The 25,616-nt window shown below is 45.5% G+C and overlaps 1 protein-coding gene across 1 annotated transcript in view; it reads right to left on the bottom strand.

Moving 5' to 3' along the window:
• The window catches only part of LOC119181110 (uncharacterized), a 165,457-nt gene that overhangs the window by 103,768 nt on the left and 36,073 nt on the right, over positions 1–25,616 (bottom strand). The window contains exons 3-12 of the mRNA XM_037432291.2: positions 21,782–21,942; positions 20,897–21,145; positions 19,521–19,667; positions 16,929–17,124; positions 12,469–12,709; positions 11,478–11,643; positions 7,283–7,450; positions 6,161–6,310; positions 5,011–5,155; positions 1,663–1,946 (exon numbers count right to left, since the gene is read on the bottom strand). Of these exons, the coding sequence (XP_037288188.2) occupies positions 1,663–1,946; positions 5,011–5,155; positions 6,161–6,310; positions 7,283–7,450; positions 11,478–11,643; positions 12,469–12,709; positions 16,929–17,124; positions 19,521–19,667; positions 20,897–21,145; positions 21,782–21,942 (1,907 nt within the window). The remainder of the gene's footprint in view (positions 1–1,662; positions 1,947–5,010; positions 5,156–6,160; positions 6,311–7,282; positions 7,451–11,477; positions 11,644–12,468; positions 12,710–16,928; positions 17,125–19,520; positions 19,668–20,896; positions 21,146–21,781; positions 21,943–25,616) is intronic.

The following is a 25,616-nucleotide window of genomic DNA, read 5'->3' as shown; positions in this document are numbered from 1 at the left end:
CGCTCTTCCGGAAGATTTGAATCTCATAACAAATTGGGGCTCACGCTGGAAGGTGACGCTTATTACTGATAAATGCAAGCGAATGACCTTCAGCCTCAAGAAATAATTTTCCTTGTTTAAATAATTTTTAAAAACCTTCTTGTGAAACGCACATCATCTTGTGAATAACTTGGCGTGCATCTTTGATCCTCACTGTCATGGTCAATGCATATTGACAAAATTACAGCGCAGGCCTCCCGCATGGCTACCTCAAACGTAACCTTCACAGATGCTCAAACATCAACCGAAGCACTTCCACATCTCACCTTTGTTTCTGCTTGATTTGAATCAACCTCATCAGTGTGGGTACCTCATCAAGCCTATCTAATAACGCTCTATACCATGCTCAAAACCGTGCCGCGCACATCGTTGCTGAAGATTAAAGCCGAAATTCCAGTATCACTCACATTAAGTCATCGCTATCATTGCCTTCCTTAGATTCCCACCGGATGATTGCCTTGATCCGTCTGTTTCACAAAATAGCATCACGTAACCACTTCCTCTCACCCAGCAGATAAGTACTTTTGGCCGTTCACACAATAGCTGTTCGTTCAAACGCATTTTCGAACGCACTAAGGCATTTGACTGACCAGTAGCGATTGAAGTATGGAATGGTCTTCCCAACAACTTTGTCAACATTGCTGATCTTGTATTGTTTCGTCACGAAGTTACTACCATTTTTTCATCACCAGTGACTTAAAATTTCCCTAAATTAGGCACAATCCTCATCGGTAGCTGTTGTAAACTTGTTATTGCCATGTGATGTATTCTTACAAACAAGCATATTCATTGACTGCATGTCCTGTTTGCTCTCGCTAAGTAATCTATTACAATATTTTTTTTTGTTTTATGCAAGATAACACGTAATATTGCCTTTTGAAGCTTCAACTAATACGAATATGCACTGTATAATCCCCCTCCTCACACAATACTGCAGCTGAAGCCTGTGAATAATTTCTAAATAAACGAATTATAAATATCAAATAAATAAATAAATAAATAAATAAATAGGTCATATTTATTTCGCCAAGTGTCACAGTAGGATCACGGGTGACGTCACGGTGGACGAGAAGCGGACACCTGATGCGCATGATGACATGCACTGTGGCGTCATACGTGTCTGTGTTTCTCTCGTGCCACGACGTGGCGACGAGCCCGGGTCGCAACGCCAGTCATAGTGGAGCACATCGCTATAATTTCGAGCATTCTGGTCTCCTAGTATACTCATAAATTTAGATTTAGTGCACATACGCTCTGAGTGAAGCATTATTAGGCGGTGATCGCGCATTCGGAAACAGATCACGTTTATAATAAGGGCGAGGTTGGTTCTAAAATTCTTATTTATCTCGCGAGTTTAACTCTCATGAAGCTGATTGTCATTCGTTATCAGAGTGAGCCAAACCCGAGGCTATGTTCATGCGCAAGGCCTCGTCTGAGGGCAAGCTAAGGCCACAACCTAAAAGAGGAACTGCCCTAACTGTCAAGCACATTCTCTTATTGACTTCACAATACATATATACCATTGTGATTGCCTAGATTTTTTACTGCATTGTCTTTCAAATTTTCTGCCGCGTTTTGGCTAACCGTTGTCTCGAGAAGAGCAGACAATTTTCATTGACTTACTTCGAAGAGATCCACTTTTTTGCCGAATATGTCGAACGAAGTGGCCACGCGGGCACTCCGCGGGTAGTACGAGTCTGGTGTGTAGACAACGTCACCGTCCAGCTCGAAGCCCGTGTCCAGTGGGTCAAAAAACATCCGGTAGTGGACGTTGCGTGAAAACTTGCGGAAGTCCAGCTGGAAGCGCTTCCTCAGTGAGAGGTCATTGGCAATGACCCGGTACTCAGCCTGGTAAGCAGACGGTTCACGGGCCAGGTTGCGAATGTGGGAGTACACGAACGATCCGACTGCAAGAGACCATTTTGAAGAAAACCAAAGGCCACATTATGGACCACAGTGTACACGGGACTGGAATGCTGCCCTGCTGAGGCAGCAGTGATCTATCGCTAGGGGTGCGATATCACTTAGCAGATAAAAAAAAATATGCTTTGAGGAAGTTATGAGCAGAGTTGTAACAATAAAAATGGAATGCAGCATTAAACACGAGGAAAACATCGCGAAGCTTTTTTTTTTTTTGTAGCACAAGGAAAGTCCTTTGATTTGTACAAGGTGCATTTCAAAATTTGCTAACAGGGCATAAAAGAAATAGGAAAAGGACAAGACAACATAAGTAAAGAGCGCTGACTTCCAACTAGATGCTTATATTGATAAAAAGTGCATTTATACCATGCAAAGAAGTGGGTAGACCAACAAAGAATAAGAAAGAAAAGAAACAGGAAAATATGTACAGTTGCGGCGAGCATTGAATCATCATTTCACTTTGTTTGAGAATATCACCAAACGTTCCATGAAACCCAGTCAGATAATCAATTTCTGATTTAAAAACGCAATATATGGTGTGCTGACGCACCTATCACCTAGCTTATCTATCAAATCTCTTTCGAGAACTTCACGAGTTAGCTGAACCTTATGTTGTGCCATCAAATTGCTCTGCTTTTTCAAGGTGGTCTGGTTACGTGTACAGACTAGAGCAGAAAAAAAAGCAAGATTGTTTCAGTGTTTGATTCTTCCAATTCTAAGCTCGTAACACACAGTATCGTTTCTTCATCTGTTAATGACTTGAACAAATGGTGCGCTCACCGGCTACGACGTAGTTTTGATGACCAGGTTATAGTCACCTTCGAGATTTGGTGTGTGCGCGTGCAAGTGTCAGTTTTTGCAGATATTGGACTCAACGTGGCAAAACAAGGTGCTTACATCAACCGGCTGAAATCACGAGACTTTGCAGAGAATAAGTCTGCTAGCCTCTAAATCTGCTCCGTGTCTAGAAATGGGGCAGAAAGGGTGACAATAGATGCGGTTTTCAGTGCACCCGACAGGCTTGCACAAATGTGCAGGGCGCTTAATGAAAGGGACAAGAAATTGGTGCACACTGAGAAAACACAGCGACAGCTTTGTACTGTGAGCTGTAAATGAGGTCTGTGCAATTGCTTTGACTTGAGGCGTGTCGTAGATAAGCTTAACTGGAGGATACCTAAACGCCCAATCGGAAGAGCATAAGTAGGACACCGTAGTTCCAGACATGTACTTATTCGTCAGAACAGAGGTCCCAAACTCACGCCATCTAGCAGACCGCAGTCAAAAAATTTGGTCCCGCATGCGCAAGAGCAGTATTGCGCGAACAGGATGGGAATGGTGCTCAACAGAATGACACCTAACGCTACCATTGGGAAAAACATATTCTTCATAGTTGATATCTGGATGATTTCTAAGGAAATTCAGCGTCAGGATTAGAGACGAAGAGATACCAAACTCCAGAATGGTTCAAGTCGGGACGGTGAATGTGAAACCTAAATATAAATTTATTTCTACGATTTGATATTAACACGAAGAGACAACATTGAAGGCCACGGATGAGAAAGGCCTCGTCTCTACAGCTAACTTGAACAAAGATTTATTAATCGTTTAGAGCGAGCTCACAGTATGATTTGACATCTACTTGTGTTTTATTCCAAGTGAGGCCATGGCCCGCGTGTTTGAGACCTGTGCGTTAGAGGGGCCAGAGATGTCCATCTCTACTTAGAAGCACCAGAATCACGTCCAAATCAACCGGTGAGTTAACAATAGAGATGCTCCGAGAAAAAAAAAAAACGCCAGGCCTGTGACCCGTATGACCTCTCTAATATAAGTACGCTTGCAAGGTAACCACTACTCCGATAATTGATTTGGTGGCTAAGGACGATAGAGAAGAATGTCTGAGCCTTTTGTAGTGAATTCGAAGCATTCAACGACCCGCTAGCAACACAATTCATATTTCTTAGAGAACCAGTTTCGTATGCCTAGTAAATCGGCCCACATATTGACAAGTACAACTGTTAGTTCGCCCTATTTGTGCAATCTCTTACACGTTCCTTTTCGTCCAATCTCTTGTGTTTCATGACGCGTTTTCACTGCAGTTAGAAACCAACTAGCTCCAAGATACGCATCCATAAAATTAAACTTTGTCTTTGTGAGACCCGAAAAGCATATCGCTCTTGACGAAAGCATTCATAAAAACAATCAACTCAGTTATCTGACAATTGAAACTCATCGTCGTTCACGGGTGGACGAACACTTGTTCTCAGCGGCTATTTAAAGTATCTCAGTAAACAGGCCTACTGGTTGAAGTGCACTGAAAAAATCCAGTGTAATGACAGACACACGCAAGCTACAGTGAAAATGAGCACAGTGTTTCTGTAATGACTCTTTTGCAATTATTGGAGCGTGTGCGAAATTTGTTAAGATTGTAAATCGTGGTAAATAAACTAGTGCGAATCAGTATTCGCACTTTCAGGTGACCATAAAAGGCAATTATCAGCCCACCATTGTTACCGAACAATGTGGTCAGTTGTAATGCACCAGTAGGCCTATTACCACAACTATTTGCGTAAAAAAATAGATTGGGCTATTTCTATTATGTAAGCTTTGACTGAGCAATATTGTATTTTATATATTTATTTATTTATTTATTTCATACCAACTGGACCTCATGAAGTTGCAGGGAGGAGAGGAAAACGAAATTCAGAGCATACCCAGCAGCATTAAGGCAACATACGTAATCACGTATGCAAGAATGTCATTATTGTAACACGAGAGTGTAATATAGATATGATCTAAAGCATAAATATGTAAGCCATAAGAAAATATACAAAATTACAAATACACAAGCATGCAGCAGAGCTCGCAAGCAGTAGCATAAGCGATCAAAACTCTAATATAGAAGGAATTACTCTATCAGTGCAATTGATGTGTCTTTAAATGGTGTAATAGGGATCAATAATTTTGAATGAAATGGAAGGCAAGATATTTGACCTAACTGTAGTATCAACCTTCAGGCGATTCTTGAATCGAAAACATGAGTGTGCAACGCACCTTGCTTGATGGATTCGGTGCGAAGGGTTTCCTTGACAGCGTCGATGACAGGGCTGCTCACGCAGCGAATGGCGGCCAAGTAGCTGGCGATCCTCAGCTCGACATTCTCGTGCACATTCTGGTAGATGCTCAGCATCTGATTGCGCTGCATGAGAAGCGCTCATTTCAGAGTGACGCAGCACGACGTCGAGCAGCACACGTGGCAGAACGTGAATTGAAACGGAGAGGCAAGTGAAGAAACAACGATTGGATGTGTGTATATCTGGGGAAACTGTTTACTTTTGTGGTTAGTTCTACACACTGTATCCGTTTCATGATTCATTTCTTCAGATGATTCGAGGATATTCCGTTGGACTGCTTTTACGACAGATAAAATAGTTTGCGAGTTGTGAGAACGCGATTTCGAACAGTGAAAAAGTGTCACGTGTTGTTGATTAAATAAATGATCAGAAAAGTACTCTGAAGGGTGCGTTGCTTCCGATAACTTATCATTTAGGTTCGCCTATCCCTCGAAAACTCAATGATTCATCGAGGCCTCATCGAAATCCTGTTGCTATGCATCGCTAAGAGTTACGAAAACCCAGAGTTGCCGTAAAGTCTTCAAGTCGCATATAATTGTGTTCTTACGTTTTTTCACAAAATATCCGAAGGCGATGTTATGGAGCACTGTTAAAAAACTTTCGGCAATAGAATTTTGCTGAAGCTGGTGAAACCCATTCTAACTTGACCTTCAAACGCACATTGCAAACGACTTATACTTGATTCTCTGATATATACGTTTAGTAATATTTATGCTTTATTTCGGATACATATTCGTTTCCAACAACCATGGTTCGGTTCCCACTCTGCTCCACGGTTTTTTTATCATTTATTTTGTTGGCATCATTGTCGAGTTTACGGCCACGCATATAAGATGATGATTTTTTGCGTCCTATATGCCGACACCGACACGAGAATTTCTGCAAAACGAGTTTTTTAACGTTAATATATATGTTAATTACTGAAGGAAACGATAAACACTTCAAGGAAGAAAGATGGTAAAAACTAGTATAGCCTCTCACGCGAGTCTTTCAGTGCATGTAAGCCTTCACATGCAGTAATCAGTGAGGTTTCTTAGTTTGCACGAGTCGGTCGAAGAGGCAGCACTTACCGGTATGTCGCAGTCGAAGCGGCGGAATGCCTGCACGGCGGCCAGTCGAATCTCAACGTCGAGTTGCGGGTTCTTGAAACAGCTGTAGAGGATCTCCTCGGCCCCCTCGGACTGACCAAGGTTACCGAGAGCCTTGAGCACCATCAGCGTCTGCGCAAAAAACGAGAACTAATGAACCTACTCTTGTCTGTTCCCGCCCTCTATATCTGAAGCAGTCTAACTGTGAACGAAGAAGACTGGCTATAGCCACAAAACGTGCATATATGTTGCCAACTGGATTATTGCTATACCGCAATACATTTTCGTCATAGTTAAATCTACGAGACAGATACTCATCAAGCCGTTCAAGAACTATTCGATGCGATACGTTTGATTGTCAGCATCGAAGCATTAGGTGGTATGCTTTCGGGGACATCCCCAATGTCAGGAGGTTTTGTAGCACCTTTTACGTATGCAGTTTTTTTCTTATGCCGTAATTTCTTGTTACAAGTGAGTTTATATATGTCATGATCGGTTAACTGTCTATTGGAAACCTGGCAGACAGTGTCATTGTGATGACTGCTTTTATTTTAAATTGTTTACTGCCCTCATGACAACTTCCACCCAGTGGACCTCTCTAGGACCTGCATCTTTCTGGAAAATGAAATCACTTGATTTGACTTCATTTCAATTGAAAGAGGCTATAAAAACAAGGCATGGCTGCTGTAAGGAAGTGGACTTAATATTGCAATATGGTATTTTGAAGGAGTCGCGTAGAAGCGTCTGCAGTCACGCTGTAGCTGGGAAATAGAAGTTGTGCACTTGATTCATCCAGCAGTCACCGTTGACATGATCCCGGATAAAGCATAATAATATCGTAATTGTTGGGGTTTACCTTCACAAAACCAGTATATATTCATGAGAGACACTGTTGTGGAGGACTGCATGAATTTCGACCACTTGCAGTTCTTTAACGTGCACCTAAATCTTAGCACACGATCCTCAAGCATCTTTACCTCCACAGCAAATGTGGCCACCACAGCCAGGATTTGATCCCGCAGGCTGCAGCAGCCGGGTGCCACAAGACCATCGTGACGGGCTTCCGGACAATGTAAGTGCCGCATGCAAGCTATATCGGCTCACCGTGCGGTCGTCGCGGGCGTAGCAGTTCTCGCCGAGGGTCAGGTACAAAGCGCGGACGAGCTCCTTGATGGGTCGCTCCGAGCCGCAGTGGGCGTGGTTGCGGCAATAGGTGTACGCCATCGTCGACACACCAAGGTAGGCCTGCGATCGCTCCGTCTTCAGCAGAGGCTGCGAACGAGGTCATGGCTTGTTACTTCGGATAGCGCGTATTCATACCTTCATCACTCTAGGTTACCTGCGATACACCAGTTCTCCTCGATTGCGTTTTCTCCAAAATGTTGCAATAAACAAACACTGGTCTCACCTAAGTGCATTTTACGTTCAAATGAATGTTGGAATTTTATTTTATGTTCTGAAGAAATAAAGTAGTGAATAACTATGCTAACAGTGTTCTGATTTTCATATTTAATGATATAAAGTTATAATAGCCCCACCAGTAGTCGTATGTCGACGACCTCGTTCCAAACTAGACGGAGAGCTCCCTAGTTTGAATCAAAAACAAAAAGTGTGACGATATCGCATGCAGATGGTCAAGTGTCTGCAAAAAAAAAAATGCTGTGATTGAACGCACTTTAGTCAAGTTTGTCGAGCGACAGCGCTTACTTCGTCAGCGCTTACGTCAATGAATGACGAAGGTATGTGACTGGTGCAAACATGATAATCATGAGATGCATGTCATGTGGGGACATCTACATGCCACAGTCAAGGCGCCAATACATTTCGACGTGTCGCGGTGCGCGTGCTCGCCGGCGTTCATTTCATTGCGTCACGCCGGCGTTGCCACGCCAGGCACCGGTCCTGCCATATACTAGCAGGTGCTCGCGGCGCTGCGTTGCTTTGGCGCACGTGCGTTTCAGCACGTCCAGCGTCCCTACGTCACAAAAAGAGGGAGACGCAGTGTTGTCCGGGTAACGCATCGGCACGAAATGCAGCATGTCGCATTTCGCACCGGTTGCCGTCGGGCCACGCCGACGGACGCTGCGTTTTGCTAACGTAGCGTCGCTGTTCTCAGCGTGCGCGCGCGTCAACGCTACATTGCAGTATATTGGGCCCTTCATGATGTGCTGGCGGCCATTTTATAGCAAGGTTATTGTTAGTTTACGTCAATGCATGATGGAATATATGACTGGTGCAAACATGATAATCCTGACACACGTGTCATGTAAAAACATGAAAACATACCATGTTCATAGCATGCTCGCGGATGTTTCACTGATTCCGCATATACTGAATCTGGTATCACATGACGTAAATAGATGACGAAGGTAAACTACAAATTCAAACATGATAATCATGACACGGAAGTCATCTACGGCATCATTTACCACCACCTCGTAATTTTGGGCTGATTTTAAAGTGGCATATCAACCTTTCTCATTCGTGCTTCGCATATCGTCGATTCCCACACTACGTTGGATCTGCCAATTTTTTTCAAGACCAGGCCTCATTGAGGCATAAAAGTTCACCACCTGTGTGGATGGTGTTGCTCTGTTGACAACTCAGTGGTCTGCTTCTTTCTAAGTCCTATTTCCTTGATATTTTGCCCTTAACATCGAGCATCCTCATGGAATGGCGTTGACATTAGAATTTGTTATGAGGTAAGAGCTTGTCCCCATTATCACTTCAGATATATATTCACGTTAACCTGTTGCATTTTTAGCAGTCACACATATTTTATAGGAACATAGCTGGTTGGCTGTTTTAAAAGAGCTGTTTTTATGCCTTTACCGAAGGTAAAGAAAAAAGCATCAGAAAATGTGGTTTCTAGTGATTTTTCATCATTACAGACTAAGAAAATATAGATAGTTTTAGGAGCTGTTGCAAATAGTTTTGGTGTTGCTTTCGCACCATATTGCCATATTGCAAATTGAGCTATCTTGGACAAAGTGAGGTTTTCGTAACATAAAGTTTAAAACCCCTTGAACATAGTTAACAATATTTCTGGATATTAACAATATTTCTGGATATTCAGAATACCGTGCAGTTGTTGTTTCGAAGCTTGCCAAGTGCAAGCTTGCCAAGCAGCGAAAAACAACAGACACAAGCTGGCAGCCGATGTGGCCTGGCACTGAGTTCTTATATGGCTTATGACATGCTGGTATCAAATAACTTGTCTGTAATGGTACTTGCCTTCATTCAGGCTTTCAATTAAAAGTTGGAAGATGAAGAAGATTGAGCCTTGTAGGACCCTCGCATGCAGAGTCAGACGCATGTCTTAGGCAATGCATTCGCAATCGTTTGGCTTGATTAAAGCAAGGCTTTACGTCCGCATCTGGCTGGACTTCTCGTAATGTTTTAGATTGCAAGTGCATGCTAATGGGCATCTGGCTGGACTTCTCGTAATGTTTTAGATTGCAAGTGCATGCTAATGGATATGTGCGAGATAAAGGGCGCAAGTGAAGTATACGGCGAGTACTTTTAAAAGAGTATGGGCTAGAGCAGCTACAAGGTGGGAAGATCTAACGCTCTCTTGTCGAAGGCGCGGACGCGTCTTTCGGTGGCTTGCTCGCCCCCGCAAAGCGGAAGGGTGGTGATGATGAGCGCCACGTAGAAGCTGGGACGAAGGGGAGCCATCTTGGTCTTCCCGCCTAAACGAAGAAAGAGGGCCGCCTCGGTGGAGCTTCTGCGAAGAGAGTGTAGGAGAGTGTAGGCGCAGAGCGTCGCCACTCGTTCTCTCACTGTTTGCTCTCTCTCCTCCCTGCGGCCCACTCTCCCGTCCGCTTACTCGTACGTATAGGTAGATGGAGTGAAGCGGTCGCCTCACTCTCGACCGTTCACTGGCTGATGAATGAGTAAACAAACTTTTCCTGTACAATTTCTCGTCTTGTGATTAATCCACGCCATTAAAACTACCATGTCGTGTACACTCGACGCAATAAATTCATGCGCATTTCCTCGCGATTCCCTTCGGGGCAGGGGGGGGGGGGGGTTCTTTCTCTGCTAGCGGAGTTTCACGACAAAGGACTCGTCAGTGCTATGCCCAATTTTGGGACGTCTTTAGGACGCTCGAGCAGACGCATAGGAAACAACTCCGTGCACCGAAGCGGGCGCTGTTTCGTCACCTCGAGAGTTCTTGCTCCGTGGTTAAAGCTAATCCAGCTGCCTCGCGGCTGAGTCTGTGGTACGGAGGGCGTGACTTTAACCTTATCGAGATGTTTAGTCCCATGGCCATGCAATCTTTGTTTCTTTTTTGCACGACGGGAAAGTTCCTTCATGACAGCACGCATCTACTATTGCCAGCTTGCACAACAAAGAAACAATCATATGTTTTTCATTGCCTACAACTTAGAACGGCAAACGAGTCGAAGGCTCTATTTCCCAGTGCATATAGATTATTTCCCATATTTAACGTATAACAGAATAAAGCGCACTTCGACGATACCATCGTACACGGCAATGTCGCGAACCTCAGAAAGGTATTCAGCGTCATCTAGGGCATCGTTATCATCTGCTCCACATCGTAAATGTGAATAACAAACTTTTCTGCTTCGCATTGATTACGTTCGCTTTTCGTAGTGCCAGTCCAGCTAGGAGATTCTCTTCAAGCGATATATTGCGTGGCGCTGCAAGTGCAGCGCAAGTGAAGTGGAAGAGCTGTGCACGTTCTCGCAAGCGAGCGGCAGCACGGCAAAAAGACGTATATTCAGTTTTCACTCTTTTCTGCCAGAAAGGGCGCTACCTGTCCAGAGATATAGCACCACTAGGATATTCGTATATGCTTGGGATTCGTATATGAAGAGGGCGGGGCGATTAGTCCACACGTCTCGTGCTGGCGCATTGTGGTGCGTATGCAGCGGCGGATCCAGAGGGTGTGATAGAGGTAGTGTCCCCCCCCCCCCCCCCAAATTTTTGTCAGCAACACCACCCCTCGATCACTTCAGTGGTTGTTGACTACCTCCTATCTCTAATAAGACTAATGAGTGAAAACACTAGGAGGACACATCAAAAGTATTTATGTTATGAAGCGGTTTTTCTTCTAGTAAAAAAAGTGTTGACCACGCCCCACCTCTCTCTTTGGCGTTACTTCAGGTCACCGCCACACAACAATGTGTAGGTGGATCCGCCCTTGTGCATATGTGTACAGCAAATTTTCAAAGACGCGTCCATCAGTTGTGTGGGTCCCTCACTTTCGCATAATCTCCGAGTTTTTTTGTCTAGGAGTACAAAGCGCGAATATCGAGTAGAGTGCACTCACCAATGCTTGCTCAATCATTTCCGACGTAGGCTTGGACACGAACGCCAGAGATGTGAGCCATACGTCAGCGTCAACACCAGCGACCTGTCCTGAGATCATGGCTTTGGTCATCATGCGGATGGCGGCTGGGCTTCCCGCAGCTGGCAGGGCGTCCAAGAAAAATTTCCTGTAATACAGGTGCAGGTGTTTTATCAAAAGCTTCCCAAGCTGCTGTAAATACAGGCTTTACACTGCACCAAGCACACCCGCACATACGCAGGCACACACACGCCACCGATGTCCTAAATCTTATTGGAAACATCACCACCTTTTCATGGCAGTTCAGGTCACTGCTTAACGTCCCAAGCACGATAATGCACCAGGGCATTGTACTATTAGAATTTTATCGACAGGCTTGCTTGTCTATGTTAACGCACTACAAGGCTACAGAGTCATCGTAAGAAAAAAACATGAACTTGTATAATAGGATGCAGTTATCCGCACAACACTGAATTTCAGGTGAAGATACCGGCTTGAAGAAAATTTCTTGTCCCGACACAAGTCTTTGAATGAAGACAAATGCCTCACAGGGAAAGGCAGCGTCAGCATGAGACCGAATGCCATGTGAACCAGCGTTTCCACGGTAAACCTTGTCAGGGCCTAAACCAATCTAGTGAAAAGCTTGGCCCACATGACGCCACGGTTGAAGGATATTTAATGATGCTGCAGTCGATGTTCGAGCGTGAAACCTCGAAAAAAAAAAACAAAAAAGACGGTGTTGACGAATGGACGCAGACAGAGGATAATTCACGGGTTGCCGATAGGGCCTTTCGAAGCTTCACCCTACTCATCATCAATCACACCATTGATATGCTGTAAATTTTTAATGATTCGTGATTGGCCCTCTATAGTTTTCGATAGTTTATGCTATTGGTTCGTGTCAAACGATTTTGCTCAGTCATTTGCATTCTCATCATATCGAAACAATGTGTGATGCTGCACGAGTACTTACCTAGCTTTGGGAGTCATGCTTTCCGCTCTGCGAAACAGGGATTCCAAGTCAGTGATGGTGAGTTTGCGCAGGCTGAACACGAGTTCAGTGAACAGTCCAGGAGTGGAAGACTGGACAGCATCTGCAGCTGAATCAGCGATGGCTTGCAGCGCGTTCTCGGCGCGCTGCAGAGAACTAGAAGACTCTTCGACATCGTAGTCGTGGTCGAACAGGAGGTCAGTTTCAGTTTCCGACGCGTACGCTGCATTAAAACGTGCGAAATAGTGTAAGAATCATATGAACTCAAATGATCCACTTGAAGACAAAACGTCACGTGGTAATGACGAGCTATTTCGTACACGTGGAATACTGTCGAACAAAACATTACAGCAATAAAAAAAGAACTCGTAAGATAGCTCCGTAATGCGAATTACAAACAGGCCGTGATAATCGAGTCTGTGCCGATTAGGATGCCTACCCGAAATCGGAGCCTAAAAGCTAGCATATATGTTTGAAAACTTGGATTCAGAAGTGGTTTATAATATCCGACTACATTGGTTGAGTTCACACTCAACCGTGTCATTTTGTGTCTCGTAACACGTTGAGAAGAGGAAGATGAACGTCTGGTTTCCCCGCAAAATCTCCAGTGAGGTGGAAGTGTGTTGTTGTTAAACGAATGATTCGAGCAGAGGAGGTGCAGTCGCTGCTGGATAATTCCACTGCGCTCCCATTTCTCATTATCTCGTTAGGAAGTATCACAGTCATCGGAGACGCTTTTTTCTTCCATCCCTTGGCGCATGGGTCTCAGCTGCTCTCTCTGATTAGTGACACCTATTGATCCCACAATAACTCCAGAACGAACCGCAGACAAGCGTAGCGCGTTCTTTACGTGCAGCGTGCAAGTTCTTTCAACCTTCAATTTTCATACCTTCGTGGGAGAATACCACGCAGTCCACATGTTTTACGCCGCTTTAAAAGGTGTTCACGAGGCATATCTTCTATGCAGGGTAGGAAGTCCTGCGCGCTGAAACCAATTATGCTGTAAGTATAGCGCCGTGACGTAAAGGAACCCGTGTGGCAATAATTTCTGCGTCGTTGTCTGCGTCGGCGTCGTTAGTTATGAATGAAAAATCAGTGTTGTTCTCGTAAATTGAAATAAACAGTTTTTTTTTCCTTTCAAGCGTCAACCGTATTAGGACTTTTTGAGTAGCAGTGCGGTGTTTTTCCTCTAAACTATGCCAGTGCTTGATGCTGTTATGGCAAAAAGAAAAACAAATACACTTTCTCCTGCTCAAAGGAACCAGAGGGCGCTGACAATTACACTGGCGGTGACGTTGACGGTGACACTCATCGAGGCGTTGCGTAGGAGAGAAACCTAGGGAGGCGCAAACCACGCAGTGATGAACCGAGGTTTCCCACTGGAACATGCCAATCGCTGCTAATGGGCAATTAGATACAGAATACTGCGATTCAACACAGACACCCACAGATCGCTTCTAGTTAGCACGCACTTGGCGAATTCACCCCCCACAGCAGAAATATTTTACTGTTACTCCAAAGAAGGTCAAGATCCAGCGCCATTATATGGGGTGGCCCGTGAACGGTTCTGCAGCGAGAGTAGTCGGTTTTTCAATAAAGAAACTCGCTAGCAGAGGCTGCTTGCATCGGCATTGCGAGTTGAGAGGGGGAGAGGTTGCGCATGCGCAAAGGCAATGTAAACGCCGCGGGGGGAATGCCTAGAGGAGAGAGAAAGGGGAACGAGCATAGGTTAGCAGAGGCTCCATGCATCGGCGTTGTGAAGCGGGAGAAGTGGGAGCGTAGGAGAGGAGAGAGAGTGGGAGTGGTTGGGCATGCGCAGTAAGGGTGGTAACACCGCACGCCTGATTGAGCTCGACCCTTAGCTGCTTTGCGCCTTGAAAATAGCTTATATTAACAAGTGAGGACTCTGATTCATATATGTAATATTTCATCTTATGCGGATAGTAGTGCTTCGGGTGTCGCACCGAGTGAATTGCGCAGCGAGTGGTTGTTGTAAAGGCCCACCAAATGCAAAACGTTCTGGTGTAATTGAGTGCCATGATCAGCAAGAGCATCACCAAAGTGCGGCCTTACGGCCGTGTAATGAGGCTGATTCGCAAAACAAATAATTGGGGCGTAGTGTGCACTTCACAACTACACTTTCAGCAGGCCTGCATTCTAGGATAATTTGCAACGGCTAATGATAGGCGCACACAGATTATTTTTTTTGAAGAATAATTGGGGTGTCCCCTCAAAGCCTCGCTAGTTTGTCTAACAGAAGAAATAAGACGCCAATAAACTCAAGAAGTGGCACGGAAGTGATAGGGTTCGTCTTGTTGGCTCCTTATTCCTCCCTTTAACAAGCATGAACGAAAAGGTTTGCTAGTTTGGCTTGTTGGTGGACCATTGTGTACCAACTAGCCCCGTTTGCCATCTTCCTGAACGAAGAGACAAGACATCGGAGCAAGTTGAAAGTGATAAGTCTTTCGTGCGAGTTCGTCCAGACCAATATTGCTACGTATATGAACATGCATACACTTGTATATTCTTGCGTGGCAATAACACTGATTCAGATGCAAATATAAAACATTATGAACATGATCGGAAAATACGCTTCTATAATAACGTTTCAGTGACGCGAAAGCAATAATGTTCTGGGTAGGAGTGCTTGCAAGGAATACCTAGGCGTGTATTGTGGAATACGCCCCGCCGCGGTGGTCTAGTGGCTAAGGTACTCGGCTGCTGACCCGCAGGTCGCGGGTTCATATCCCGGCTGCGGCGGCTGCATTTCCGATGGAGGCGGAAATGTCGAGGCCCGTGTGCTCAGATTTGGGTGCACGTTAAAGAACCCCAGGTGGTCAAAATTTCCGGAGCCCTCCACTACGGCGTCTCTCATAATCATATGGTGGTTTTGGGACGTTAAACCCCACAAATAAATCAAATCAATCAATGTATTGTGGAATACAGATATACAAGCAATAATGTTCTATGTTCTGGGTAGGAGTGCTTGCAAGGAATACCTAGGCGTGTAATGTGGAATACAGATATACAGGGCATGGCTATGAGCAAGTGGCTAGCTACACCTGCTGAGTCGGCCAGTTTCGGCGGCAAAAGCCGACAATTCTGGCTCCGTGGTCCTGTCGTCAGCGGTGTCGGGTACTTTTCTTCTAGGGCCATCCTGTGCGCGATGGAAACCCCTCGCCACCCTTCGCCTGTTGCCGACCAAACTCACGCCTTTGGTTGACCAAAGGGTCGTTTTTTTTTTTGCCCTTTCTAATCCGTAAACTCCTTTCGGATAAAAGAATGAACGAGACGATCGTGTCTTACATGAAATCATGATATAATCGATCAATTGTACAAGATTCCCCCTCCCCAAATCTAAATACGTCTTCTAGCTTATCTCGATGCCGGTAAACGGATACTCAAAATATACTATCGCGATACTGTGCAACTTTATTATCGGACACTATCTTGATAGTTGCGTTAGTGCTGAGTTAAGTTATATAATACAAGTAAATTTCATAAAAATATTGCACCACTATTCTGAGATTCCACAGTGATCGCATTTCTTTAAAGGTAAAATGCCCCAGGTCCGCGTCAGTGCACGTTAGGGAACACCGGATTGCGGATTGTCGAACCTTTCGGAGCCCTCTACTACGGCGTCCCTCGAAATTATATTTATTTATTTATTAATTCATTTATTTACACTGTTAGCCAGATGCCGATACAGGGTGGAGTACTGAAATACTCTTCACACATTGTTCAAAGACGCAAGCAATACACAGTGAATCAAAACAGACAATGCATCTGGCAGCTTTAAACAAAACTACACCATTGATTGATTGATTTGTTGGGTTTAACGTCCCAAAACCACCATTTGATTATGAGAGACGCCGTAGTGGAGGGCTCCGGGAATTTTGACCACCTGGGGTTCTTTAACGTGCACCCAAATCTGAGTACACGGGCCTACAACATTTCCGCCTCCATCGGAAATCAAAACTACACCATACAAACCATACAAATCGCGATGAAGATAAAAAGCAAATCTAACCAAAAGTACAACGCACAAAAATATTTAGGTTTTACACAGTAGTGACCAACATTGAGCGGAGCGCAACACAATCATGCACACTACACTCAACGTACACTGTGCCACATGCTTCAAAATTCTAATCATGAAAATCAGGAACTTTTTATCAGTACCTCGTTAGTGTTATTGCCACGCAACAACATACAAGGGTATGCATGTTCATATAGGTCGCGTTATTAGTCCGAACGGACTTGCACACAACACTTATCATTTTCAACTTCCTTCGGTGTTTGGTCTCTTCGTTCAGCAAGATGGCAAATGAAGCTAGTTGGTGCACATTTTCCCACCAGCACATGTATCGTGGTTTCAGGACGTAAAACATAGATGCGTGCAACTAACATGACCCGCCGTGACTCTGCACATAAAAGCTCACCTGGGCGGCGTGCTTGCGACCTCCGCTGACTGCGCAGGTTTAGTCTCTGCGTGACGTCAGTGCGAGCGCCATTATCACTCTTGGAGAAGGGACGCACCACGTGTGACTCCTTGCACTCAACGCTGTCAACGAGGCCATTCTGGAACACCTGCTTGCACTCTTGGCGACCCTTGACCACGGGCGCCGACCTCAGGTTCTGCGATAAAACGCAGCAGGCAAGTTGGCTCCTGGTTCTGCAACCGCGATATGCTACGCGCCCGTGTTTAGGCATTGAGAAAAACGTGTTGTACCCAAGATAATGTTTCAGGCAACCGCGCTGCGTTGTATTACCAAGCGTGTTTTATTAACACGATAGAATTTTATGCTGGCTTCAACCACGACTTCAGTGACGCATTTATGTCACGGATATGACGTTGTAGAAAGAATGATGCCTATTGAGAAAGAAAAAAAAAGCCTTCAAAAACACGCCGCCATGTGTCTCACTTTTGGATTAATGGCTCGTGGTGGAAAGCGCCCGGTGCTATATAGACTTAGCTGTCAACGCAGTAGCAAGCCTCCTTACAAACACACCTTATATCTCTCACACATTCTCTCTCGTAGGGTGCTCTTTGAGGGTGACGCGGGCTGGTGCCGCGGTGTGCACGCATTGAAAAGAAGTAATGTGGCATGACACTTAGTAGCACTGATTGAGAACAATTCTTCGATGGCAGAGTTAAAAGATGGCGTTGGATATGGTGCGCTAATCTAGGAGGTCATGGTTAAAACGTCTTCATAGCATCAACAAACGCTGGCCACGCTGGCATTGGTGAGTCGACCTGGAAGCAGTTATGTGTCATTCTACATATGTTCTTTGCCTTTCGCTTCGTGTTAGCATGCGACTGCTTGTTGTCGGAGTAGGGCAGCTTCCAGAGCCACCGACGGTGTTTCGCCGCCGACTGCTACGAGTGCGATAGCACCGATCTATATAATTTCAGCAGTAAGCGCTGCAGAAAGGCAGTGATGCATATGGGCGAATGCGGTGCTTTTCATGAGCTAAACGGAGGCCAGCGGGACCCAGAACGCGTGCACGCGTTTGCGGCTAAAGCTACGAATCCCCTGTGTTGCTAAAGCACGGTGGGGTCGTGTATGCATGAAAACATGATTAGGTTACCGCATCACTCGGGAGCGCGTTCCGCCATTTGCTTCCTTTATTTATGGCGCTTTGAAGAATTGCACATTGGCTGTGTTTATTACGTGCTTGCTGGTGTCATCTTTGAGCGCCATTCTGGATACGCCGTGTCGACGTATAGGTTAAAGAGTTCAATTACCACAACGCTAAATCATGATCATGGGTGTTAGTAATCGAGATGAAGATGTGCCGCTGGGTGTAAAGATGGGTGCATCTACGCGAAAAGGTGCTATATAGCTATCAAACAATAGATATTTTACAAACACTCACAGTAACTACACAATAAGGACTACATCTGGGAGATACTTCTACTTTCGTGTCATACCGATTTATGATCTTGCTCAATTTTATTAAATAGGCCCCGCATTGTTTAGGTTTTCATTGGAAACTGTACTCCTTGAATGGATGTTTCAGTCGAGAGTAATAATTTTGTTGCCATTGGTAGCAAATGAGCACCATCGAGCCATAACCACCAATACGTGTTAAAACGCGCCAGCGCGTCACGTGTAGAATCAGCGCATTACGTGAAATTGCGAGTACTTTTTCTACGGAAAGAGCGCGCGGTGCCGATTCTACAAGCCACAAGGTGATGCGTTGTAACACGTACATAAAGTTAGGGCTTTACGGTGTTCGTTTGTGCACTAATTGCCACGAGTTTCTTATTCTCGACTGAATTATAATTCAAAAAGTATACTTTCGAATGGAAGCTGAGTAGATGTTGTGCCTATTTTAATTAAATTAGACAAGATCAATTTTAAAGCAATCGGCATTCACTAAGAACTCCTCGTGAATAACGCAATTCTCGTATCCACTGCCAGGAGACAACATATACAAACGCAATTGAACCACTAAAAAAATGTCCGATATAAAAAAGTGCCGCCAATAAGTATGGCCCTGTGTTTAAACGAATGAATTTCAGTTGATTGGCCTCTCTTAACGCGGCAGGTATTCATGTGCAACGATTGGACCTTTTGTGTAAGACTATAGTTTGCTGTTTAGTTTTAAAAATGAAAAAAAAAACAGATTAAAGTTAGCGTTTGTCCCTTTCTCGTCCACATTTGTTAGCACTCTTCCATATTTAGAAGCTGTGTTTCCATCCTGACACTTCTTACAAAGGAACCTGTAAGCGATGTGGGACTAGAAGAATACACCACCTATAGTAATAGCGCCGTGAGCCTTCCAGTTATTGAGTGTGGCCAATGTTCTCGTGAATACTTTTGCAAGAAAGCATTGACAAATGAAACCTACAGATGCACGCGAAGTAGTAATTCGAAGATTAGGAGCATCATTCGCATTTTTTTTTGCGCATACGAGTCCTAATGACCGATATGCTGCGCTCTTACGCAATATTTCGTGATGTGACGGCACACTGCTAATGAGTTAACGCATGGAGTCTCATCGAAGTGTTTGCGATGCGGTCTTACGTGATCCATTGACGATGCCTGCAGCGCAGTGATGGCACTCTCGCGTTCTTTGCACTGAGACAAGTCCTTGATACGGCGAATGCTCATTGAGGACCATCCCTTTGGCAGCGTCTCGTAGATCGTGGGGCACCTGCCAGCGATGTCAAGCTACAAAAAAAGAAGTGTTTTATGAAAACAAAGCGAAATGCGCCACGATTCAATTCAGGCATAACCAGGATTTCGGGACATGTGGAACTAGCAACATCTTTCATTGCTGACAGCGGTAGTCTTGGACAAAAAAATAATGTCTGATTGAAAAATGATTTTTGGTAATGTGCAGCAGAGACCATCACCCTTCTCGTTCAGCTACAGCATCGAGCTCCGTATGTGTATTATGTATGTTTATTGTTCCCCTTATAGCCCCGCCGCAGTGTTCTAGTGGCTAAGGTACTCGGCTACTGACCCGCAGGTCGCGGGTTCGAATCCCGGCTGCGGCGGCTGCATTTCCGATGGAGGCGGAAATGGTGTAGGTCCGTGTGCTCAGATTTGGGTGCACGTTAAAGAACCCCAGGTGGTCGAAATTTCCGGAGCCCTCCACTACGGCGTCTCTCATAATCATATGGTGGTTTTGGGACGTTAAACCTTGCATATCAATGTTCCCCTTATATTTGCAATGGGCTGTGTTTAATTTTCCTAGGAAACTACATGCTTTGTAATGTGATACTACAGTTTCACTTGAATGCTTAATACTTCTGCGTATATTCGTCTTCGATAATTGGCCTTTTTCATTTGGTACTATTTATTTTTTAGCTACATCCTATTCAGTTAAGGCATTGCTGCAGCCGTGAGATGGCGCCACGAACAGGTGTCCCGAAATCCTGGGAATGAGGGCTTTGGTCTGCGTGCGACATCTGCCAGGTGCACGATGAACGAAAGACAGACGAACAGTGGGGCCACAAACCAGGTTCAGCACTGGTACATACGTCGTCATCCGTCGTGCTGTTCAACCTTTCAAATTTACGAACCAAGACTTGACGAAGGTTGATAGCTTTCACACGTCCACGAAGAGAAGAACACTATCCATGATAATGGGCTTCTTGATGCTGATCATATAAATGTTCAGCAGTGGCCGAATTATTCATGTCAGTGGAACTATTGCACCTACCCGAAGACTTGGTACTATTGCACCCGCCGAGGAACTTACTGAGTCTGATGTAACGGTGGCTACAACGACATCGAGAATAACGTCAAGTCTCAACTGTTATTGCTGCTTCTGCCTTGTTCGCCATTAGCCCATAGGACTGTCTGACAGAGAAGAACGCGCTCATCCTTAGTTCTGCTCTCTCTCCGCGGCCTTCAGCTGGTTAGCCGTTGCACTTTCACACCTAAGCGCTCACCTCAGTCACGTCCTCGCTGACTTCCAGCTCCTTCATGCTGTTCTGGAGCAGCGACAGGATGGCCTTTTTGATGTTCAAAGCCCTCGGTGTCTCACCCAGCGCGGGGCAGAGGTTGTCCACGCGCCCGTCCTGGTACGAGAAGCGCAGCGGATAGCGTTCCAGCACATCCCTCAGTTCCGCCATGCTCGGAGATGGTCTCCGCTGTCCAGGTCGTGCGGGGTCTTCTTCCTCCAGGCTGAAGCCCCGAACCTGCGTCACGGTAAACAGCCTTGAAAGATAAAACCCGCCACAGTCATCTAGCGGTTACGATAGTATACTGCTGACCCTAAGGTGGCAGGATTGAATGCAGGCCGCCACAGCCACGTTTTCGTTCGAGAAGAAAATAGTTAAGGCCCGTGTGTCTAAATTTTGAAGCGCGTTAAAATCCTGAGGGTTCTTAATTTCCGGACAACCCAACTCTAGCGTATGTCTTAATTATATCGTGAGTGTGGGATGTTAAACCCTAATAATTAAAGATGTTGCTTGCAACCTTGAAATAAACGCGAAAAATGCATATCCACTTTCACGACGGATCATCGACACTAAGCAAACCTCGAATGTAAAGAATCTAAATGCGACAATATGGATGGAAAGAGGAAGATGTTGATATTGCCATTTCGGGAAGGATATGCAACGTTGTCGTGGCCTACGCAGCGGAACACAAAGACTTCGTGTGGACTAGCGTGACTGATGCAATTCACACTGATTCTCACTCGGTACTATGAGTTTCGCTTGCATTTCCATGCTTTCTAGAATACGCTGTGTGGTTAATTATCTCACGAAGACTTTTTTGAGGCTTTTTTCCTCTTCTGCTGGTTGATAACGTTAGCTGACAATGTTGCTCACCTGTAGCAAGAAGTCACACGATCCCAGGGGTTCGACTTCAACCTGGCCGGACATGTGAACAGCCACCTTCTGAGAAGTGGTGCCTTGCACTGCTGTCTCGGTCGTCGATACATAGTCGTATACGTACGTCGTGCCCGGTTGGTAGGAAAGCTTGCGGCCTTCTGCGGCGTTGAAGAAATTTTGCCATCGTTAGATAGGAACTGCATTAAAACACTTCACATGTGATCTTTTTCTTTCCAAAACAGGATGCTCTACTTTGTGCGAGAGCACAGATTTTGAGCCTTTGTTCGTGCGTTTCGTGTCCAGGCGAAACATGTTTTTTTTTTTTTCGAAATTGGATAGCGTGAAATTTTAGACGAAGAGGGGACACAGATGCAGAGTAGAGATGCACCTGTGTCCTTTCTTTGCATCGCCCAATTTTGTGCTATAATGTATTGGATATTATGAACCAACTGCCTCAGCAACTGTCAAACATCACAAGAGAGCATGAAGGGAAGTGAGGAGCATCAGAAGGACAGGCGACCCTGCAAGGACATCGATTCGTAAACGCTGTTTAGTGCACAGCGGGCGCCAATGCAATGCGCCGTCACACACGACTTCTCCGGTTGTTGATTGCAAACAGAGTGGCGCACGAGTGGTCTTTCGGCGGTGAGTTATATGACAGGAGCCCCTAAAATCAAATCAATGCACTGCGCACCACGCAGCTTTCTGCGATTGTCAACCAGTTATCAAACGCGAATAATTTCTTAGCAAACTTCAGCGACTCCGCGCGTATCTGTCTGTCTGTCTGTCTGTCTGTCTGTCTGTCTGTCTGTCTGTCTATCTATCTATCTATCTATCTATCTATCTATCTATCTATCTATCTATCTATCTATCTATCTATCTATCTATCTATCTATCTATCTATCTATCTATCTATCTATCTATCTATCTATCTATCTAGCGGCCTACGACATTTAGCTCTCCTGGCCGTTTCGATAATGGTATCAATACCAAACTGGGTATGGCAACACATGACTGTAAAGAGAACGTAGTTGATTAGTCATAACATAAAAATTATGACATGGATGTCATGAATGTCATGATTTAGATGTCATATTCCTGCAGCTCTTGCGGTGGTTTCGCTCACATGGCATGTTGTAAAACTGGTATGGTATGACATGATTGCATGGCGAACACAAGCGACAAACCCTAACGAGGGAATCATGACATGCGTGTCGTGTAAGTCATTAGTCATGACTACACGCCACGCTCATAATGCGCTCGCAGTCGTCTCACTAGCTTCGTCTCGCTAGCATTACATATGCCAAATTCGGTATTACGTGACGTGAATGGATGACGCAGGTATGTGACTGGTGCAAACATGGTAATCATGAGATGCGTGTCTTGTAACATGTCTAGATAACATGCTCATGGTGCGCCCGCGGCCGTACCGCTAGCTTCAGGTGTACCAAATTTGATATTACGGTACGTGAATGGATGACAAAGGTGCAAACATGATAATCATGAGATGCGTGTCATGTATCAGCGCGGCTACATAACACGCTCATGATGCGCTGCGGCCGTTTCATAGCTTCAAACATGCCAAATTTGGTATTACGTGACGTCAATGAATGACGAAGGTATGTGACTGGTGCAAACATGATAATCATGAGATGCGTGTCATGCGCGAATATGACTACATGCTACAGTCAAGGCGCCAATACATTTCAGCATGACGCAGTGCGCGTGCTCGTCGGCGTTCATTTTAACGGGTCGCATCGGCGTTGCGACGCCTGGCACCGGTCCTGCCATGTACTCGCAGGCGCGCGCCGTGCTGCGTTGCTTTGACGCATGCGCGTTTCAGCGTGTCCGCCGTTCTCCGTTACGAAAAGAGGGATACGTAGTGTTGCCTGGGTAACGCAATGGTGCGAAATGCAGCATGTCGCATTTCGCACCGGTTGCCGTTGGGCCCCGCCGACGGACGCTGGTCGTGCCGGTTGCGCCTGGCGTCAGACTATAGAGTGCTCGCGCTTTGCTAACGTAGCGTCGCTGTGCCCAGCGTGCGCGTGCGTCAACGCTACATTGGAGTATATTCGGCCCTTCATGATACGCTCGCGGCCGTTTTGCTAGCTCCACATATACCATATTTGGTGTTAAATGATGTCAATGAATGACTAAAGTATATGACTGGTGCAAACATGATAATCCTGACACGCGTGTCTTGCAAGAACATGACAACATGCCACGCTCATATCGGGCTGACGGTCGTTTCGCTAGGTCCCCTTTTACTAAATTTGTTGTCACGGGACATGAATAGATGACGAAGGTAAACGACACATCCAAACATATTAATCATGATAGAGAAGTCATGTACGGCATCATATAGCTCTACCTCGTAACGTTGGGCTGATTTTAAGATGATATATCAACCTTTTCCATTCGTGCTTCGCCAAGCATCGATTCCTACTGTACGTGGGATCTGCAGTTTTTGTCAATAATGTTTAATGCAACCATATACAGGCCACTGCTGCAAAGAAAAAAAATTAAGGTGTTCGGAGAAGCATTTTAAGCCAGCACAGGCATACTGCGCGTTTACCTCAGTTTCTTTGCCTTATATACAGGATGGTCAGCATGCGTAAATGGCCTAGTTGAAATTACGCATTACGCAGTATTGCTATCATAGCCAATTTGCTGCAGTGATATGACTTATTGCGTGTTCACTGTCCTAGATGAGCCATTAATAATCACCACCCAAGCAATCTGTATAAATAGTTAACCAGTAATAGTTTAAACGTGCGGCCCCTGTGTTTAGCACTTGGTTGAACGTGACGTGGCACTGAAGTTTTTCACAATTATTGGTTACATTTTGATTCATCTTAATGATGTTAGACACACATTTGCTTTGGGTTTACCACATTGTTTATTTCACGTGCCGCAAATTGTGCCTCGCAAGGTCACGGTCATGGAGCAGTGCAATGACCAGATATAAATGCGTTTCGCAATGCGTTAATCACATTGGTTGTTCTACAACCGCAAGCGGTTACAGGGGGGAAGTGATTCTTAAAAGAGTGAAAAGTGAAAAAAAGTGAGCCCCGTCACTGTATGCATCGCAGTGCGGCACCTCAACAGTAGCTCACGAGGGATGGGGATAAGGAGGGATTCAAAGGATACGGAGGTATAAAGGTATAGAAATAGATAGTGGTGCAGGGACAGAAAGACCACATACGGAAGTGAGGAGAAGATATGAAAGATGGACATGGTCGTAGGAGTTTGAGGACGCGGCACCACTCGGCGAGAGCTGTTGTCGGCGTCAGGAGATGGCGTAGGGCGAGGCAGTCGGCCAGAGCTGCGCTGTCGTCGGAGATCGCGGGGGCACAACCGGTCGGCACGAAATCCAGCGAGCGAGTGTCGCAGTCGAAAACAATAAGCCGCTGGGGAAGTCCCAGCCGAAAGTGAGCGTTCGCCCCGGCGAACGCGCTCCTGCATTCATCACTTGACGAGGTCATGGCTGCAACGGCACAGCGTTGTTTCGAGCATTTCACACCACGAGCTAACTCAGTGGTGTGGTTTGCAGGATCCGTCCGCCACCGACGCTTGCATTCTCTTTCGCGATTTAGCGCGGCTCGGAAGGCTGCTGTATCATCGGTGCGCACTTGCTGCCGTCACTCGGACTCCCGCGACTGTTATTGTGCCCTGTTTGCACCATCGGCCCGACGAATGTGAGCTCTCTCCCGTTTCCACTATGGGCACACATATAGAGTTGTGAGTGGCGTAACTAGGTGGAAGGTTCGGGGAGAAACTCGCGCGTGTTCGGCGCGACGCGATGGACGGCCAACGACACCCGCGCGCGTTG

Source organism: Rhipicephalus microplus, unplaced genomic scaffold (genome assembly GCF_043290135.1).
Source record: "Rhipicephalus microplus isolate Deutch F79 unplaced genomic scaffold, USDA_Rmic scaffold_14, whole genome shotgun sequence".
Classification (NCBI taxonomy): domain Eukaryota; kingdom Metazoa; phylum Arthropoda; class Arachnida; order Ixodida; family Ixodidae; genus Rhipicephalus; species Rhipicephalus microplus.
Note: the sequence above shows the minus strand (reverse complement) of the source record. Positions and strands in the feature narration are given on the sequence as shown.